General features: G+C 35.3%; 1 protein-coding gene across 2 annotated transcripts; it reads left to right on the forward strand.

Moving 5' to 3' along the window:
• Positions 1-1,375: 1,375 nt before the first annotated feature.
• On the forward strand, positions 1,376-19,766 carry LOC149782489 (uncharacterized). Of its 2 annotated transcripts, XM_089933907.1 has the most exons (5): positions 1,376-1,876; positions 6,720-6,963; positions 10,161-10,231; positions 12,431-13,645; positions 19,600-19,766. In XM_089933907.1, the coding sequence occupies exons 1-5, from the start codon at positions 1,489-1,491 to the stop codon at positions 19,608-19,610; spliced, it is 1,929 nt and encodes a 642-aa protein (XP_089790033.1). In that variant the 5' UTR covers positions 1,376-1,488; the 3' UTR covers positions 19,611-19,766. The 2 variants fall into 2 exon arrangements, with proteins under 2 accessions (XP_089790033.1, XP_089790032.1); XM_089933906.1 differs by lacking the exon at positions 19,600-19,766 and having other exon boundaries at positions 12,431-15,267.
• The last annotated feature ends 1,405 nt before the right edge of the window (positions 19,767-21,171 follow it).

Genomic DNA, 21,171 nt, shown 5'->3' on the forward strand with positions numbered 1-21,171 from the left:
CATCTCAACAGAATTGACTGAGACTGTATTTTCATATATATATATATATATATATATATATATATATATATATATATATATATATATATATATATATATATATATATATATATATTCGTCAGAGCACATTGGACGAATGGTTTTCACCTGCGACAATTAAACGATTATATCTCTGAGTTATCCAATTTTCCGACAGGAACGTAGTTACCGTCAACGGACATTGTGATTCCCTATGCATGTCGTTACTGTCAATGGACATGGTGTCCCTATGAACGTCGTTACCGGCAGTGGACATTGTGTGTCTTTATGCCTTTGATTACCGTCAATAGACATTGTGTGTCTCTATGCCTGTCGTTACCGTCAATGGACATGGTGTGTCCCTATGTCTGTCAATACCGTCAATAGACATTGTGTGTCTCTATGCCTGTCGTTACCGTCAATGGACATAGTGTGTCCCTGTGCCTGTCGACGAACATTGTCTATCCCATGTATGTCGTTACCGTCAACGGACATTGTGTATCCCATGCATGTCATTACCGTCAACGGGCATTGTGTATCCCTATGTCTGTCATGACCGTCAACGGACATTGTGAATCCCATGCCTGTCGTTACCGTCAACGGGCATTGTGTCCCTATATCTGTCATTACGGTTAGCGGACATGGTGTAACATATGCCTGTCGTTACCGTCAACGGATATTGTGCATCCCTATGCCTGTCCTTACCGTGTGTCCATATGTCTGTTGGAAAAGTTAGACTGTTCCATAATGCCCCTGACAAATATTCGCTAGTTCAGCACACCCGCACTGCTGTATCCAATCAAAAGAATAAACATAACGAAATCTTATGAATTGAATGAGTCGTCAAACTTTATTGCACAAAGTTTCATAAAATCTTTCACATGTCGAAGACATTATCCCTGAGGCATGAAAAAGTCCACCAATCGGTGAATTCTAAACAGATTTATATTTCCCCTGTTCTTCCGCCTTCTTGGACCAGTGGTAGGTGAACTATGGGTAAACATTTGGAGATCTACATGTCGTAAGTAACGAAACTTGTAATGTGTTGTTTTCACTTAGTACTTCCGTAAAATAAAGGCTCCTGAAGGATAAATGAAATGTGCAAAACTGTCCTTTTCATTTCCATTATATAAACGTTCGTTGTGTGAATGTAAAACTTAAAACTTGATAGTGGCATGGTTTGACTGTGCATCGGCTGTGTGGCACGTCGAAAATGCATTCCTTTAGCGTTTAGATATCTCTATATTTGATTAAACACGTATGTGCCATAACTCCCCAAAAGACCCTCTAAGGTGTGCAAAGCAGAGTCACGTGATTGGCTGTTGAGTATGGATACGCTGAATTATGAAGACGAACACTAATTTCATAACTATTTATACATTTTTAACGGAAAGGGAGAGTCGCCTTTTTAAACCTCATACGCAACTACAACTCAAAACTAACAAAGGAATATACTACCCTTTATTCAAAATGTATTCGTCATCTAGACGAAGAAGATTTAGTGCCACAATACAAATTATACTAATATTTGGATATGCTGCTTATCTCAGCGAAGCTATGATACCACTCAGTATACACCAGGAAAGACATCATTTTCCAAAAGGCTCTGAAGTTTTAGCCCCCAACTATCACACAGGGGATCATTTGAGGAAAGGAATTAAACAGGATGAAGCGAGCCGTCAGGGACAGAGGACGGTGCTTGTGAATACTGGTCGGATAAACGTGACATTTTTATGTGACAGTGGACACATTCTGTCCATGAACAAAACTGGAGCTTTGGTACCACCTCAAAAAACACGAAGTCCATTTAAAATTTTGGTTAACAACACTCAGATATCACCCGATGATATTGTTAACGGTAAGTGTGAATGTTCAGACCAGTCTTTCGCTATATAACCGACGTCAAAGATTGATTTCTTAAGGTGTTTATACATGATGTATTTTTTATATACTTTTACTTAAGAAAACTTTATATCGTGAATTTACTTTGTCTAGTAAAGGAAACGTGTTATTTCAGGTTTGATAAACCCAATATACTTAGTGTGTGCGTGTGTGTGTGTGTGTGTGTGTGTGTGTGTGTGTGTGTGTTCACTGATATAATTTTATCCGAATAAAAAATGCATATAAGACGGCATACAGAAATTGTTAAATTACAAATTAACACGTACTGTTTGTGCTACCACAATCTCGTATATTATTATCTACCACGAAATATACATTGCTTGTAATATACAAAATAATGTCAACATAAATAATGTCAACATAAATAATGTCAACATAAATAATGTCTACTTATTACGTTCAGGAGTGAAATGTGGAATTAATATTTAAAGCGGTACATTCTTTTGATGTCCAGTATTTGACATAGTCATAAGTATAACAGCTCTTCTTTCCTTTAAAAACAAATTTGTTAATTAAAATAACTTTACCATATACAGAAATGAAATTATCCACACCAAGTACTTTATTTATTTAAATTATTATAGTTATCAATGTATCTGTCCTGCAAAGATCATGTTATTCAGTTATTATTCAAAGATCATGGTATTCAGTTATTATTCAAAGATTATGTTATTAAGTTATTATTCAAAGATCATGGCATTCAGTTATTATTCAAAGATTATGTTATTAAGTTATTATTCAAAGATCATGGTATTCAGTTATTATTCAAAGATCATGTTATTTAGTTATTTTTCAAAGATCATGTTATTTAGTTAATATTCAAAGATTATGTTATTAAGTTATTATTCAAAGATCATGGTATTCAATTATTATTCAAAGATCATGTTATTCAGTTATTATTCAAAGATCATGTTATTTAGTTAATATTCAAAGATTATGTTATTCATTTATTATTCAAATAGCATATTATTATTTTAAAATCGTGTTATTCAGTTATTATTAAAGGCAGCAATGCTCAAAATCTATGTTCACCTGAGATTAAGGTTCCATACCGGCCCAGGCCTTCTGTGGTCCTTGAGAAAGACACGTATGTCATAAAAGTGCCGACAAAACCGCGAATAGCACGCACACAAAAACATTACTTGGTAGGCTTGAACGAATAGGTCCAGTTCGTAATCGTACGGCATATTGACTTAAACGAAATACAGTACATGAATAGAATTCATTGGCTAATAATAGATGATGTCAACCAAACACTGTTTAGGCAAACATCCTATCATTGCATCTTTTCTTGTCTAACAGTTTACATGTATAACAATTATATATTTTGGGGTATCCCGACTTTGTCAAAAGACATGTTCGTGATTAGTGTAAAGCGGTCATAGGTCTCAATGATCCTTATTCATTATATTAGAAATTATAACAATGATAAGATTTATTTTTAAATTATTAGACTTTCTCTATGCACTATTTCTATATACTGTAAAAACTTATACAAATACAAATATAATGGCAATAATTAATAACAACAAATGCATAATCATCGTTACAACAACAACGCCAACGGTAGCAAGACAAGCAGCATTCAACAAAAAAACAACAATAAAAATTAGTACTAGTATTTTATCATTATTGATCATTATAATTTTTATACTATTTCCACCATCGTAATAATAATAATAATAATAATAATAATAATAATAATAATAATAAATTGCATATTGAAATATGTGAGATTTCTGGACCAAGTTTCACAAAATTAATAATTTTCTAAAACTGCTTTCTCAAAATGAGATGTTTTAAATATCTGTCGTATTGCATGGTTTGCAAGCATACTATGCGGGGGAATATTACGCGGGTATTAAGGGTTAAAGTATATTATTTTCTAATGCAATTCCCTTCAATTCTTCAATTAGTCTTTTTACATATTTCAAATGAAATGTAAGGTTTTCTTCACATTTTAGGAATCCCTAAACTATTTTATTCAAGGATAACAAAATCTAATGTGTAGAGTAAAGTATTAGTTATTTATTATTTTCTTTATTTATATCTACCACTAAATTTCAGAAATATAATAAGCAAAATAGTCCGGAATCTTTACATGGCGGGAAAGCGAGAAATTAGGTGAATCCGGGACCCGAACAATGTATTTCCTTCCAAAAAAAGGAGTACTTACATTAGGCGGCAAAATAAAAGTTACAACAACATACCAGGAATATTTTTTAATGTCTTTTTTTTAGCAAAGGACAAGAATCGCACAAAGTACGTGGATGTGATTTTGCATACACCCGATGCAGTCGTGAAGCATTCAGATTTGAGTCCCCATCAATAGCGAAATCTATGCAACATCAATCACTTCCGCATATACAAAAAATACAAGGAAAGAATAATCGTTTATAAGGTTTTTGATGTAAACATCGTTTACACTGTCAAAAAGGTTTCCCATTACACCCCCTCTCACGTACGCCCTACTCTGGTATCGGGGGCCTAAGCGGTTTAAGGCGATTCCTAGTATAGATCACTGACGCATCTCACTTACGCGCGCTTGAGTTTAAGGTTCGGCTCAACTGACGTGGGTTTGTGAGAAAGCTTGCCAGTGTTATTCCATCGGCTGGTCGTTCTTCCCATGGTCTTCTAGGGTACGTCTTCCACCAAATCTATTGGCCATCATGTATAGCCTATCATGTGTTGAAAATGGCGGTAAACCCAACAAACCAAAACGAAACCCCCACCCTAAAATATTAATTTAGATCGTTTTGTACAGTAAAATTTACAAATTCGTGATTATCGCCTTCGTTCAACTCAACTTTTTTACTAGCTCATAGTAGCTCTCAAAACTGATGAATCATACTATAAACAAACTCATGACCAATGATACATTTCCAGACGCTGATCTGAAAACTTCAATCAGATGCCGAAATGATACAGATTTAGAGCCCTAGGTCTCAAGAATGACGTCACCAAACAATAGTTGCTTGAAGGGAGTACTTCCGTGGAAATCAAGTAAAATAGCAATAACAACATAACAACTTTCATTTTTCTTAAAAATAATTCTTTAGGGCATATAAAAACTTATCGTCAGCACAGTAACTTGATCTGGGTACTTTTATCGTGCCTTCTTGACATGAGAAGGACATCGAATCACGTCATACTCTTCCTATTTCTGCAATCAAACTGGACGCCAAATCAAGCTACTAAAAACCATTCCACACAAACCCATTCTTCGCTTAGTTTTTCTCCTAATGACTCTTCCTCTACAACCATTTATTCCCACACCGACCACTAATATACGCAGCTGAACGAATCTAAGCTTTCGATTGGTTGTTGTAAGGCAGTTGGACCAACTGTGCAAAATGAATGGTTCGAGTGCCTGTAATCTAATTGGCTAATAGCGAAGAACAGTTCAATCTCTTTTTGACAATCAGATAAAGATAGACTAGACTTCATTCTCTTATGTTACGTGTTTAGGCTTTAAAAAAAGTAACAAAAGAAAGAGTGAAAACAACAAGCTTCGAAAAATTGAACAAATAATTGTTCCCTGAAAAACAATGGGGAGAAAGAGAACTTATGGTTTTAAGAAATCAAATCCAGAAATAATTCAAGAATAATCCACGAATTAAATTTTAAAAGTTCTAGTAATTAAATGTTCTAAGGAATTAAAGTTCGAGTCCTGACGAAAAATGAAAAATGGAAGGCGATGACGTATTCTGTAGACTTTATATTGCATATGTGTCTACAGTTCTTTGTTGATTCACAAACAATATTCCGGTGTTTGAATTTCCGAATAAAATTTAAATAAATGTCTTTGTCCAAGAATTCTGAATGAGCACTCAAATATTTCCAGGAAAAAGATTTAATCTATTAGAATCCAAATAATTTGATTAAAAATCAAAATGTAACTCCAAACTGGTCACAAACAAACACTTTCAAGTGTAAAGGTAAAAGTCCAAACTGAGAAATGTCTGTCTAAACATCACTATCAAATCTAACTACTGTGCAGTTTCTGAAAACCCAGAATTGCGAAATAGAGGCTGTTTACAATCTAAAGCCACATACCCCCAGCATGACCTTGATAAAAACCAATCATTTTACTCCGAGAATAAAATAAAAAATAGAAAGTTGTTTACTTGTCTCAATGATTTCTGAATCAAGATCGGGAACTAAGTCAAAAATAGAAACAGTGTTTCTAGTATTAGGTGTTTATGAAAAGAGTCAGGCCAAACTTTATTTTCTGAAGAAAAAAATGCCAAAATCAGGTAAACAAGATTACATTACTTTGACATATAATGAAATTAAAAATAAATAGAGTTTAAAACTTACGAACAATTAAATTAAATCAAAAATAAAATAAATCAAATATACGTAACAATTATCAAATTTGGACTGAGAGCGAGAAAACAATCGGTTAATCAGCCCCAAACTCTTATCCGCGTTAAATCACCACGTAATTTTAAAAATAGCTTACGAATCAAAAGATACTTTTTATAGACCCTCTAGGCACATAGGGTTTATAAGCCGCTAACGTATTTTCACAAATGTAGCTTTTTGTGATATATTATTACTTTTATAGAACGAGTATAGCATCTGAAATAATGAGTGCAGTTTCAGTGTAATGCACAAATTGTATCAAAATTACTAACTTTGCCTCATCCTGCACTAAATAAAACTGATATAAGTTTCAGTCTGTTTGTGTTTAAGTTTTTGCTTATTTGGTTTTGCGTGGGTATCTTTTTAATGTACGATCAGAATATACACAGTACTGTGAAACGTTATCATTGCGTTTCTTCCATCCTTTTCAGTTACAATTAAATCCACAGGAAGAGAAGCATTTCGAGGATTTTTCCTTCAAATTTTGTCTCTGACTTCTTCCACTAAAAATGGAGCCTTATTTCCGCAAAGTGGATTCTTACCCGGAGAGCAGACGACTGTTGCTAGCTGTATCAATGCAGGAGACAGTATCCTCCACGCGGACGAATCCTTGAAGAAAACCGTCTCTTTTCTCTGGAAAGCTCCCAGTTCTATATCCGGACCTTTACGAATTAGGTAATGTAACATAATTTGTCGCCTGCAGATAAAGGTGAATGTGTTGCTTTATAAAATTATTGCTGGTCTGATTATCCTGTGCGCCACACTGCAAGTACATAAACCCAGATCTATCATTGCATAATGCACCAGCCAACTATAGTCTTCTCTCTTCGTATTTTGGGCGCTAGTCTCGTTCAAACAAACTTTGGCGTGGCCTCCTGAGATCTCTACAGCACGATGGCCAAGTCAAATGTTTCCTTCGTCTATGTTACCAATAAGAGTAGCATCGGTCCAACTTTGTGCAAACAAACAACATAAAAGACATTTCTCCTTAGCAACGATAATCTAGGCCTATTTTCTGCCTACCTAAAAGGATACGATTAAACTGCACTTTGTAAACAGACTATGATGCTCTAGGCATGTCACAATCGAACCAATGCAGTTGCCGATTGCTAATGTTTACGCACAAATCTGGCATTGTGTCATAATGACAATGACGTATTTTGTCATTTTATCTCGTCGTCAATCAAATCCCTTTAACAAACTGGGGAAGAAGTTTTACAAAGTTTACAAGCAAAACTCTTTTTTATTTTTTGTTTACTAGACCTTCGTTTAGCGGAGTTTTCACAACGCCGTGTGGAAGGTCCGGTTGAACGAGAGTATTAAGGGTGGACGTTATTTAAGACATAATCAATACCCATCATCAATCGAAATATGGTCGAGTGTTTCCGCCATTGATAGCACAAAAAAACAGCTTTCGTTCACAAGTAACACTATTGTGCCGAAGGAGACAAAATCACAATCGGAACAATGTCTGTCTTTGCTGTTATAACATATGTGGTGCACTCCGCCAGAGGCGAATCACCAAACACATCAGTTGATGTGTATTCCTGCAACTATTTCGTCTTTGTTTTCACGATCTGACGGCAATGGCTAAGCGATGTCACAGTCGTGATACTTTCCAGATTTGAAAGGTTTTGGCGGACAAACCTGATTCCAAATGCAAGACATGCAAAGAACACATTCTTATAAAATGATACGTGTTGAACTGTTGAAGTTAACATTCCACGACGTATCAACAATTAATTAAATATTTACTTTTTGCAACAACATTTAATGAACAAATTCAAGAAATCGTTCGGCTTCAATAGCCTTCAACGATTGCTTACGTTCCTGATTGTGATGGCACGCCATCTAGACATTGGCACGTCATCTAGACGTCGTGTCGTCAATAGAGTTATTAAGACTTCAAAACAACTACTGGATTTGGTCGCTGTAAGCATGGTAGTCACACGCATCATACATTCGGATCATCTTCATCACTTTCTGACGCGAGCCGAATAAATTCGACTCTCCAGAAGTGTCTGACGTAAATGTAGCTATGCTTCCTAAATAGGTATGCATTTTTGCAAGACGAACATCCGGCTAGTTGTTCGAAGAACAAAGTCTTATAATATGATAGGTCTCAGAAATAACACTCGACGACGTGTCAACCGATTAATTAAATACCTGTACGTTTAATTATTAATGTTACTCATGCGACTATGTATTCAACACAAATCGAATAGATCATTCGATTTCAATTTCATGTAACAATTGCTTGCGTCACTGTTGGTGGTGAAACGTTGCCTATTCATTGTGACGTAAATTAAGTTATTATGACGTATTAATAACCACACGTTTGATGAACGTTCCTAATTGACGCATCACAGTGGGTTAGTTCCATTTTTCAGAATAATATCATAGGCACAACGATTCTAAATTTGATGGTAAAATGCCACCTGGAGAAAACCTACGCTCTGATAACAGCGTCACACTTAGATTGCTTTCGCTAAGTTGTCTGTAAAATGGCTGTATGGCAGAATGGAAGATTTTTTTAGTACGTAGGATTAATTTTTTTATTAGCAATGACGGAGTAAAAAACTAGCGCAGCAGGCGTCACAATATACCGATGACGTCACAATAAAACACATTGGAGTCTCTTACGGTCTTGTTATTTAAACCTTGTTAATGACTGGATTTCGATCTGCGGTAAGTGAAGTAAGCCGTGAACCAATCAGTCCATGTGCTTATATACTAATGCGAGGAGACGATGCACTCAGGTGACCCAGGGGTCAAAACAGCCTTACGGAAGTAATATATCATGGGCGTTTTGAGGCGCCAATCGGAACATCACTCGGTCATTTACTTCAAGTCGAGAAATAAACTCGGATGTAATTTTAAAAATATTAATTAATTGAGGTGTCCGGTGATTCGCCTCCAGCGAAGTGCACCCACATGTATTGCGAGTGGAAAGGCCGACATGTTCAACCGTGATTTGGGTTGAGAATCCATACCACCTCTGAATCAAGAGCAGACAAGAACAAAGATGGCAGAAAATGTCGAGCGTTTTGTTTCGAGGTCAACTTTACTTGTTAGGATGAACACAACAACAAGTGAGAACGTATGAGAACGTGATTGTGGTTGTTTGTGCGATACTCCAGATTATATTGTCCAAAGACTGCTTCTGAAAGTGGACGTGAAGACGTGTTCCTATGCCGTGTCCCAAGGACAATCCCATATACAGCGAAACTAATAAAGTAATAATTACAGGCCTTGTACCAAGGATAGTCCATATCCGGTGATACTATTAAAAAAACAATTACACTCCGTGTTCCTAGGATAGTCCATTCACAGTGATACTAATAAAACAATAGTTACACGACGCGTTGCTATGACACTCCATACACAGCGATACGGCCGTCTTCATAATTAGCCATTGTCTATATATATTAAAAAGTAAATAGTATTTCTACTGTATTTACTTAGAATATGCTTCAAATTAATATTACTCTCAACGACAGCTAAGAAAGGTTGACCTTAAAGATGGAGAACACGCGTTGCAGGTACGTCTGAACAATATATAGGGGAGAAGTAACAACAAGACAAAAGTATAAAATTTGAACAAGATTTCCCCGTTTATACTTACTTTCAACTACCTGAATTTTTCATTTTAAATCAGCATGAAACACATCTATACGACATGTAAGATTAAAATTTAAATAAACCAAAAACTGTCTGCCAGAGTTTATCTTAGGTATTTTACGACTAAACTGAGTAAGATGAATGTATATTCTTCTTTCTGATATATAAGATTTTTCACACACACACACACACACATACATACATACATATATGATTGATTGATTGATTGATTGCATGTGTTTTTCCTACAGGGGATCTATCTTACAGGACAAAGATACCTACTGGGATAAGGTTCTGTCTCAGCCTATCATTGTAATGACAGGTAAGTCTTGCTATACACAGGCATTCACAAACAGACAAACGAACAGGTAAAAAAAAACATCAGTTTTCTTAATACGCCATTACATGTACTGACCAGAAGCCTCTGGTTTCTTTCGTTATATATGATCCAAAATATTTCTACACGGCTGTTTCCTTTTCAAGCAAAGTACATATTGCATTTCACTTGTTTGGTAAAGTATGCAGGACACGTGTTTTTATATAATCTCTTACTAAATAAATCGCTTCATAGCCCCGTAATATTCTTGCCATTAGAGACTGTACGTGGTGTCATAAGGTCGATCAGTTACGAATAGGTACAGGAAGTATGCAGTTGAAACTCGCAGTTACAAAAGTACACCCATGTCGAACATAAGTTATTTACTTACATGTCATATGTATAGCCTGACACTGAAATCAACATAGTCACCGATGATTTTATTTATTGATCCAGATAAAGCGTGACTTTTCTCTTTTCAAGTAATATTTTCTGCGATAACAGGTATGGTCGATTTACTTTCACTAAGGTGTGTGTGTGTGTGTGTGATTTAGACTTTTTAACGTAGCTTTAACAATTTTTTCAGTCATATCACACTAACCTCTTAATGCTGAGCGCCAAGCGAGGCAGCTGTTAGTACAATTTTTTTATAAGTCTTTGGTATTACTCGGCCGGGGATCGAACCAACAACCTCCCGCATGAGGCAGACGCTCTAACCATTAGGCCACCAATGCGGTCTTCACTAAGGTGAGAAATCTCACAAGACTAAGTCGACGTTGGTAAAACAATAAACTATTTATTTTTTAAAATAAAAAAAATAAAAAAATAAATTATTAACCGCAAACTGCCCATATAACCCATATTCTGAATCCTCTTAATGTTTTCGTCAATCGGAACATTTTCGGCTAATTTTGTAAGTCAAAAATATGTCTCTGATGTACGTAGGTGCAGCAATTTCTACGATTGGATTGACCGTATGGTTGACAGAGAAATTCGGAATGAATAAAATAGATTAGTAACTCCTCAGTCAGTCCTTGTTTCATAAATGGGCGATGTGGTCCGAATAGAAGCGATCGAGATACATTCGAGGTATGATCCGAAGAACTAACACTGTTGTTGCGAATGATATCTCAAAATGAATACCTCGTACCATGGCGATATGACGGTATTGAACACACGGTAGATATACCACATTTTCCCAAGTTTCGATTAAACTCCATAAACATATTTTTTTTTTAACTTCATTTTTATTCCGATATTTATCAATTCTATTTATCGAACAGTTAACATATTCTTGGACTTTACCTTAAAAAAAGCCCCCCAAAACACTGGTCCATTATCATCGTATATATATATATATATATATATATATATATATATATATAAAGGTAGGTCGGTATATTCGAACACATTCAGGAAACAACACGTTTGAATGTATGTGTATGCACAAAACGCAAGCGATCTCCAGAAAAAAGCCATTTTTGTATATATAAAAAACGGAATTGATATTCAGATCCCAAAAATAATATCTGTCTATTATGCATGGTTTATATTTAAACATGGTTTCTTATCGTCGCAAACCACTTCGAAAATCCTCTAGTCGAATGTTTCACCCGTAGCTGCCTCTGATAAGATTTCTTCGTTTCTCATGAACAGTCATGAACTTTCTTAACAAGTGACTGTGAGCTAGAAAAAAATATTATCTGAAGGCCGGTCCAACGTGAATTTTCATGCTCACATAGTGAGCCGATCAGATTTTCTCTTTCAAACGCAATCGCTTATCGAAGAAAAGGATGCATCTTCAATTTATATGTAAACGTTTATTACATTGGCTTGTTGATGTCATGTTTTACTTATGCACATACACTTGAAACGACGAAATCTAATAGTCAAAAATGGAAGAAAATAGAGCATATGAGATTGTCACCAGTGGTTTGCAATGATGATGATTTATTTTCTAGGCTCTTGGTATTAGTAGTATCCAATTTAACGAGGTAATTTTTAGGTAGTACGTACTGCGGTATTTCACTGTACCGGTAATTCGGCAGTTTCCGCCAGCAATGAATATACAGAAATCGCAGAGTAATCTTGTAACAAATTGAATATTAACAGCGTTTGTTCATCTTTCGTGAACAAAACGTTTTTTCACATTTTTTAAAATTATTATTATTATTATTATTATTATTATTATTATTATTATTATAGATTCTAAGCAAGAGGACAAATTACAAAATACAGTTCAAGCTGCTCAAGTCGACACATTAAATAGAAGTCAAGTTGAAACAATCCTGCCTTCATCTGTAACGTTGAGTCCAATCAACATTGATACGTCAATACGGAAAGACGTCTATAAGCGTGAAATTACATTCAATACCGTTTTCAATGCAACAACCGCGCCCGAAGAAAAAAAAACAGCCATTCAAGAGACAGGTGTCAGCCCATGGAATAGTACACAATCTGAGAAATCCAAACAGGAAGAGCTTACAAAGAGTGTGGCATTTAATTCTGGTGTTTCGTTTGACGATCTGTTATCCGGAGAAGGCATTCAAAGAATTGAAGGGGGTGGTTACACAGCACCTGATCACACTTTATATCAAAGTTTTCCCACAGCCAATAGCAGTCAAATTATCGACTCGGTTGGCCCCCTTGGGAACCTTGTAGCCCCTCCAGAAACGTCTGAGGTTCTTGCTACCGCCATCAAAAGTATTATAGGTGGAGGAGGAGGAATTGGCACAATGATAAACGCTGTAACCGCATTTAGTAGAATTCGATCACTTATGGGAAAACGTAAGAGTCCTCAAGCCTTTAATATGAATGGCTACAGTGGGATGATGGGAGGCGGTCTGCCCATGGGGGGTTTAGGTGGAATAGGTGGTCAAAACAGTTTGCTGGGTCCACAGAGCAATCCGCTCGCTCTCCAACAACAAATACAAGCACTTCAACAACAGTTGGCCTTACAAACCTCTCAACTAGCACTTCAAAATCAATTAGGATTACAAAGCCCACTACTTGGCGCACAAAATCCCTATGGATTGCAAAATTCTCAGCTTGGTCTACAAAACCCTCAATTCGGTATGGGCATGCAGGGACAAACAAATCCATTACTGGGACCAAATCAGTTTGGAACGGGTGGTTTACAACTAGATAATCTGAATCAGAACCAATTTGGTCAATTCATGCCTGGTCAGGGAATGGGCGGTCCAGGGCAGCAATTGAATAGCCAGTGGAACAACCCGATGGGAGGCAATCAATTTGGTGGCTCCGTTGGAATAGGCAGTGGTGGATCTTTTGGAGGAATGAGTAGCCTGGGAGGTGGTAGTTCATTTGGACAGAGTAGCGGTGGAGGATTGGGCGGGTCGCCTTCTAGCATGTTTGGAGGACAGTCTGGTAGTTTCATGCCTGGTGGTGGCGGCAACGCAGGTATTGGTGCAAGCGTATTTGGATAAGGAGCCAAAGGATTCGGAGGTTTGGGTCGTCTTTGTGAAGCTGGACTTGTTAGTGGGCAGGCAATCTAGGATGCATTTTAAGTGTCCGGAGGAGACGGGGGCGACGGCACTGTGGCTTATTTTTTTAAGTGGTCTCATGTCGGGACGGGCAGGAGGGGTTGGCGGATTGGGTAGCCTACTGGGAAAGGGGGAGGGGGGCATATCGCTGATCACCTGAATTGTGTGATCAGTTAGTAGAGTGGACCTCAAGTCGATGCAATACAGAGGTATGTTTTTTGACTTACTAATTGATGAACCTTGCATTGCCATTCAAAATGTTGTGACCTGTACATTGGCTGATGACACATCCGCGATGGGAAACCTACAAGCAATGCTGTGCAGAAGGCAAAAGTGCAGGTGACACCATACAAGGGGCCGTTCAAAGGTCTTTGAAACTTTAACAGCGAGAACAATAACAAGTACAACGACATATATCTACTAACAAATTACGAGGGCTGCAAACACCTACGATGCATATAAATCATGTCCGAAGACGGCAAGATACATCTACAATATACATATGTAAATAGTGTGAAGTGTTATCGTACAAGTACATAGTCCGAATTATTTGGTTTTCTTATTCGGACCAGCATGGCTACTCGCATTTTGTTTTATAGCCAATTGGCAATCGGCATGGTAGAAAACATCTCTGATGTAAATACTAATAGTAGCAATTGTGAGCTGCCCTCAAGTCCCTAGTTACTAAACGTCATAATAATTTCGCAGCGTCCCAATGACTAAATGGCATGTCTTCTCTAATAGTAATAATCAATAATTTAATACTATCAAAATCGAATTCTTTCTTCTTATATTCTGTATGAAAAAGTTGCACGAAACATTTAAAATTAAATGTGCAGTTATGTCGTTGATTGTTGAAACGTTGACTGATGTTATTTTCAAGACCTGTCATGTTAATATACCATGTTCCTCATACATTAAGATGTTCGTCAGTCAAAAACTTACCAATCTGGGAAGCATCGCATCATTTATCCCGAGTCTCTTTCAGAAGGTTTAAGTTAACTGACTCGAATCGGATAGAAACGAGGGTGTTCTGAATGTACCAACCCGGTTATCATTCGGATACATTCCATTCTTTTCGTGTATATGTTACCAAGCGCGAGATCTAAATGAGTTTGGTTGGTCTTCTTTTCTCGTAGTGGGTCTTCCTTCAGTTGTGTCCTTGATGGTCCACCAGTGAATATCAACCAGCCATATAAATTAATCAATAGTTTTGTATAGATTTTCCAGTTCATAGAATTTACCACTTATTTAGCTATCCAGTATTCATTCATCTTTATAGGAGTTATAGCTCCGGAGTTTTTCCAGTTTTAAAGCTTAAGTTATTGGTGATTACCTTAGTTTCCATAGTTGTCTGTTTATCAGGGGAAGTAAACCTGAGTGTAATTAGGATTACCGTGACTGTTCTATTTTCTCTCATTTCATTTTGGGATTTAATTTAAATTGACTGAATATATGTATATTTTTCAATATTATAATGAGTGACCAATTTATTCCCTTTTTGTTTTTGTTATAAATGTGGAGAATATAAATATTAACTGTGTATTATTTATAGTATTGTCTGTTTTTATATTATTATCTGTTATCTTTCCGTCTAGGGGTCTTTCCCAAGTCATATGGTTCTTTTAGATAACTAACAATTTCACAGTAGCTACTTATTCGTTACCTTTTTAGTTGTCAATTAATCAAGAAAGCTATCTTGGCTCCAATTTTAAATATTTGTAAATTTATCTTTCTTTCTTTGCAACTTTGTTGCTTAAACAAAGTTGCTTTAGGTGTCACAAATAGCGCTTCTCTGTCTCTGTCTCTGTCTCTCTCTCTCTCTCTCTTGTGCCCAGTCATTTTATTGCACGAAATTCTACAAGTAAATATCATAATTCACAAGATCAACTTGAAGAATGGAAATAGTTAGTTTTCTAGATTTTACCTTTCATACAAAGACTTTTTCGCATTTGAAGACTTATTTTGCATCCTATGAACTGTAATAGTTTCATATGCAAGAGGCCATTTGTTAACAACACTAGTTACACATGCCACGTGTCGACGTAAATTGACAACTCTTGGCTGGCAAAGACGCCAGTTCGTCAGATATCAACAGTAATATGGGTCACAATAGCCTCTGATATGTAGATATCAACAGTAATATGTGGCACAATAGCCTCGGATATGGCACTACTGCCTCGGTGGGAAATCCTGTGTTAAATGGGTCCATAGGTTAAACATGGGAATGGAATTATAGCCTAAAACCCTAACAGTTTTGCAAGTGGCTAACCTCAATGGAGGTTACATAATAACAGTGTTCGAGTTTACTGAAATATGGCACAATATATCCTCAAAAGGGTTTATAGCCTCAAATTTGTCACTAGTGCGCCAACGGGATATATAGCCTCAGTTATGGCACTATAGCCTCAAAACTGTTTATAACCTCAAAAGGGATTATGACGTTGAGGGAAGTGTTTATGGGGTCAACTCATAATAAAACTGTATGGATCTGACTAAAATAATACTATAATTACGAAATTGTCCTAGAATTTAACGGAGACCGAAAAAATAATCGGAACATTAAATTGGCTTTAACTAAAAGTAGTTCTAAAATGACGAAGATCCCATACATACATTCAAAATGCCTTGTTTAGTGCCTAAAATCAGACACCAACTCTCTGAAGATAGAGACGATATGTAAAAGAATGAGATGAAATCGCACAAATATACTATCCAACCATTGTTATAACATACAGCACATGATACACACTATCCAAAATGTCATGTGTAGTGTCTAATAATCCACACCTGTATTCAGAAGAAAAGGGTAGAATGAATAAGGAGATGAAATCGCACATACTATCCAAAACATCAACTATACCATCAACACCCCATATACATAATCCCAAACGCCTTATGTAGCGCCAACACACTTATCATCGGACGAAAAGGGTATCGTGAAAAAGAAGAAGATGAGATCGCACAAGCGCCCTATACACAATATCCAAAACGTCCTGTGTAGTGTCCCCACACCTACTATCAGACGAAAAGGATATCGTGTAAAAGAAGGAGATATCTACTATCCAAATTCCCGTTACCCCGTCATGATTGAATGTGTACATGCGTGAATACGTGCGTTTATGTCAAGGCATAAAAATCAAGACAAAGAGACACTAACATTTTCTATTGCATAATCCATTTCTCGAACATTGAAAGTAATCGTCTCGTGTTATGGAATCAGCTCTTTTAAACGTACTTGATAATTCGCTAATTCTTGAACAGTTTCCTCGACTTTCCTCCATTCCATTTGGCGTACCAATGACGACATAAATCATGGCATTGCAAGACTTAGAGCTGAACAATTTCAAATGCATTAGTCTTCTTAAGACAGTCAAATCCCGATGACGTCAAAGTCTCATTTGAATGTTTGTACAATGTGGTTGTAAATGCATTCTCTTACCTGAGCAGTCTCTCAGTGTTTTTCTCCAAAACTGTCCAGCAACATCATCTGATTACTGGACAATTTCAAACTAATCAGCTTTTCTATAGCATTTCCATTTCCATACGAACTGTCAAAAGCTATATGTCGTGGAGAAAGCAAATGATCCATTAGGAAACAGTAAGTTTTCTAACCTAACAAATCTGAAACAATTTTCGTTTTTGGTTCGAGCATGTTAACCACGAGCTCTAGCGTTGGTATATTCTACTTTCAAAACGGTTTTCTTAACAACAAAAGAAAAGTGTGAGTTTCATTTGTTATAAAACATGTATTACTCGTAAACGAAAATCGATCAGTTCTAATCAATAAACAAAATATACAAATAATAAGCTTGCGAAAAACCTAGTCCAGGGATCTTGATTGTGCAAACCCTAATTCCAGTAAGTAGGTAACAAATACGAATTCTATATGACAAGTCAATTTAAAAGATGAGAATGTATTATTGTGGTAAAAATGATAATGTATCATTGTGGCAAAGACGAGAATGTATCATTGTGGCTATGATAATTGATTCTGAGTCTCTATGGCCTCTGACATGACGTGTTTAACATTAGGGTTCTATAAAAGAAGACTTAATAATAAAAGTACGTGCTCAACGATTGCTGTCCAATATGCTGCTAGAGCAATCAACATCAAGGAATCAACTGTTTAACACTTGCACATGAAAGGGTTATGAATTTTGACAAACTATACTTACAAAAAATATATGTACGGTTACTCAAGAGGGTCTGATGTAAATAAAGTAAAATTCCATCACACAAGTTATATCCATTTTGATTTCACATTTTTATTTTCATTTTCTATCTTCATATTTTGTGTTCAAATTTTTTTAAATTGTGCCTTTCTAAATTTCATTATCAAATTCTAAATTTTTAACTTGTGTTTTTTAAAAATGCATTTTTTTAAAATCTTCATTTGCGGTTTTCCTTTTCAGTATTCATTTGTTAGTTTGGTTTTCAACTTTCTTGTTTTAACATATTTTTACAATTTTATTTCAAAGTCTTCACATTTTTAAATTTCAAATTCCAGGTTTTTACTTTGTTAAAACTGATTTTTCGCTTTAATTTTTATATTTGGATTTTCAATGTTTTCAATTTGCAACAATTTCATTTTCATCTCATTTTCAAAAATTTTTGTGTTTACACTTTTGCTACTTTTAAATTCAATATTTATTTATACATTTAGTCTTTCATTTTTTATTTTCTCTTTGAATTGCCGATTTTAAGTTGCTTTTCAAATTTTACTTCACAACGTACTTTTCAAATTTTCTTTTTCAAATGTCACTTTGTTTTTATTTACAGTTGAATTTTCACTATACAATTTACTTTTTAATTTGATTTTAAGTTTTTTAAATGTCAATTTCAATTTCATTTACAATTACCATTTCCAAGTGTATCTTCTCAAAAATAATTTCTTGTACATCTTATTCAATTATTATTTTTAATTTTAATTTCAATTTCCATTTTACTTTATTCTTAGCTTGATTTTCATATCTTACATTCAGTTTACATCTTTAAATTTAGATTCCGACTTTCCATTTTTATAGATTACTTTTCCTCATCTTTTATTTCAAATTTTAATGTTTAAGTCTTTGTTTTTCAAATTTTAATCTTTAATCTTTCAAAGCTTATCATTATCAAACTTCATCTCCAAATTGGTTTTTCAATTTTCAGTTTTTTAATTGTATTTAAAAAATTATTTTCCAATTTTTGTTTAAATTTATATTTTATATTCTATATTCACTTTCATTTTTATTTTTAATTTTCAGTTTAAAATTTCATTTTTGCTAAATTTTATTTTCAACCTTTACAGTTTCAACTCATTTTTAAGCTTATTTTCAATTTATCATTTTTAAATGTAATTTCTAATTTTGGTTTTGAAATTTTATTTCTAATTTTCATTTCAATGGGGAGTAGGATGTGAAATGAGACAAAACAGCGACGAGCGTTGTTTGCTGTGTGAGTCGGCAACTGACAGTTTATACCACGATGAACTCAGAAAAAAAAAACAACGTTAAACTCTTACATAATTATTAGGTGACGTTTTGTCATTATCAGAAAGAACACGAACATGTTTTGTGATCTTGAAACTGATTGCCTTTTTTCAAAATAGTCATCACAAGATTGGAGGACTAGCATTAGACTTACAAGTTCAGGTATTTCATTGATTGTTGAAACGTCGTCGAATGTTGTTTTCAATACCCATCGTTCGAAAAGAATCTGTTTTTATGGTTATTTTTTTCAAGAGACGAGGATATTTCCAGTAATACACTTACATTATAATATACTTAAGCATGACGTCATCATAAGTGTTTAAATCAAACCATTTATGTGACGTTGTCTGAGTGCATCATTGGCTCCTCATATTCGGAAATCCCTTGTCTCTTTCAGATGCGAGTTGAATAACGTCCGCTCTCGGAAAGATACTCGCAAGTAATTGTAGTGATACTTTCCAGAATGGATAGTTTTGGATGGACGAATATCCGACTGCACGCAGCCTGCATTGCTGTATTATCGCGGTACTTGATGTTCTTACATATTAAAACTATTGCTGCTTACTTATGATTTGTAAAGTATTAATGACTTTCCCTCTTTCTATTCTTATAAAAAAAATGTCAATCTAAGCGCGTAAATGTAAATAAAACAACATATGGTAGCTGACCCAGATTAACGTTCCGTGGGAGAACAACTCTATATTATCGCGTTATTTGCCTAAATTACGTATTATAATAAACTTAAATTGCAACTTTCTATGAGAAGGAATGTCCACGCTTGCACTGGCAGAATATTTCCATAAAGGATCCAATGATCAAACAGAACACACGTTTGCAATTAAAGTGGAAATTGCATGAATAACAACATTACAAATTTTAAAAAATAGTATTTACCTTTATATGAGTTTTAATGTGGGCAAAGAAACATAAATATATAAAAATTATTAGTAATATTATTAGTAGTAATATTTAAGCATTACTGATTTCAGGAAATTTTAACTAATATTGTATTCTTTTTTATCTACGAGAAGTATGATCATAAGCAACATTTTGTTGATTTTGGTCCATATTGCCTACCATGGAATGAAATTCCAAGATTAATCTTGTAAGAACATGTACGTCACCATCGGTATATGACCCATAATCATCAAACATGAGATGATACACTGAATATATTTCGTAATCAACGTCAATGCTGGTTTAGCAAGTTCTAGGCCGATAAATCAGCCCTTCACCAGTGATGATGTTGATTTTCGGGTGAAGGGCTGATATTACCTATTCATTAAAAGTTGCAATTATCTGCATACAATTTTCGCTGCACACATCGGTGTACATTTCATACAATTATAGGTATGTATCGTTGCTATGCAGTTACCGTCAGCTGTAGAGTTCTTTTGGTGACATGTACATTATATTTCCGGAGCATATCATACGTTTAGTGACTTGTAAGTCCACCTGGAATAGCACAACTATCTGTCCTGTGGCCATTTTGAATTTCGCGCTTGATATGGCTGTTACCAATTACCGGTAGGTGCCTAAAGAGTACGCGGGTTTGTTCCAAAAAGATTTGCATGCAGCAAAATTTTACATTTTAATGAACAGGTCACATCAGACCCACATATCGTCCATCAGCATCAACAAATATATTTTAGGTGGGGTGTGTGATTTATCGGACTAAGAAAATTCGACTGGAGTTTTGTATATGATGATCAACGGAATTGTATGCACTTTTCAAAAAATTGATTTTCATTCTTTTTCAATGTAAACTTATTTTTAAAAATGTTGACAATTTATAGAAAATTGTGCGATAAGATATTTGCGTCGTTACTGGCTACAACTTTACATCTGTAAAAAAAAAAAAACCGCTAGACGGCGCGTGCCCAAAATGAATCGGAAAATCACGTTGGCCGCTATAATATAGAGCCTGCAATAATACAGCATTGGAGGATACCTAAACAGGATTCATAAG

Source organism: Sinohyriopsis cumingii, chromosome 15, assembly GCF_028554795.1.
Source record: "Sinohyriopsis cumingii isolate HCF-2022 chromosome 15, ASM2855479v2, whole genome shotgun sequence".
Classification (NCBI taxonomy): domain Eukaryota; kingdom Metazoa; phylum Mollusca; class Bivalvia; order Unionida; family Unionidae; genus Sinohyriopsis; species Sinohyriopsis cumingii.

Excerpts from the sequence above, each read along its gene's own strand:
- LOC149782489 (XM_089933906.1), top strand. The coding sequence starts at position 1,489 with ATGTATTCGTCATCTAGACGAAGAAGATTTAGTGCCACAATACAAATT. Across the intron at positions 1,877-6,719 it reads ACCCGATGATATTGTTAACG|TTACAATTAAATCCACAGGA; the intron begins GTAAGTGTGAAT and ends CATCCTTTTCAG. Across the intron at positions 6,964-10,160 it reads TCCGGACCTTTACGAATTAG|GGGATCTATCTTACAGGACA; the intron begins GTAATGTAACAT and ends TTTTTCCTACAG.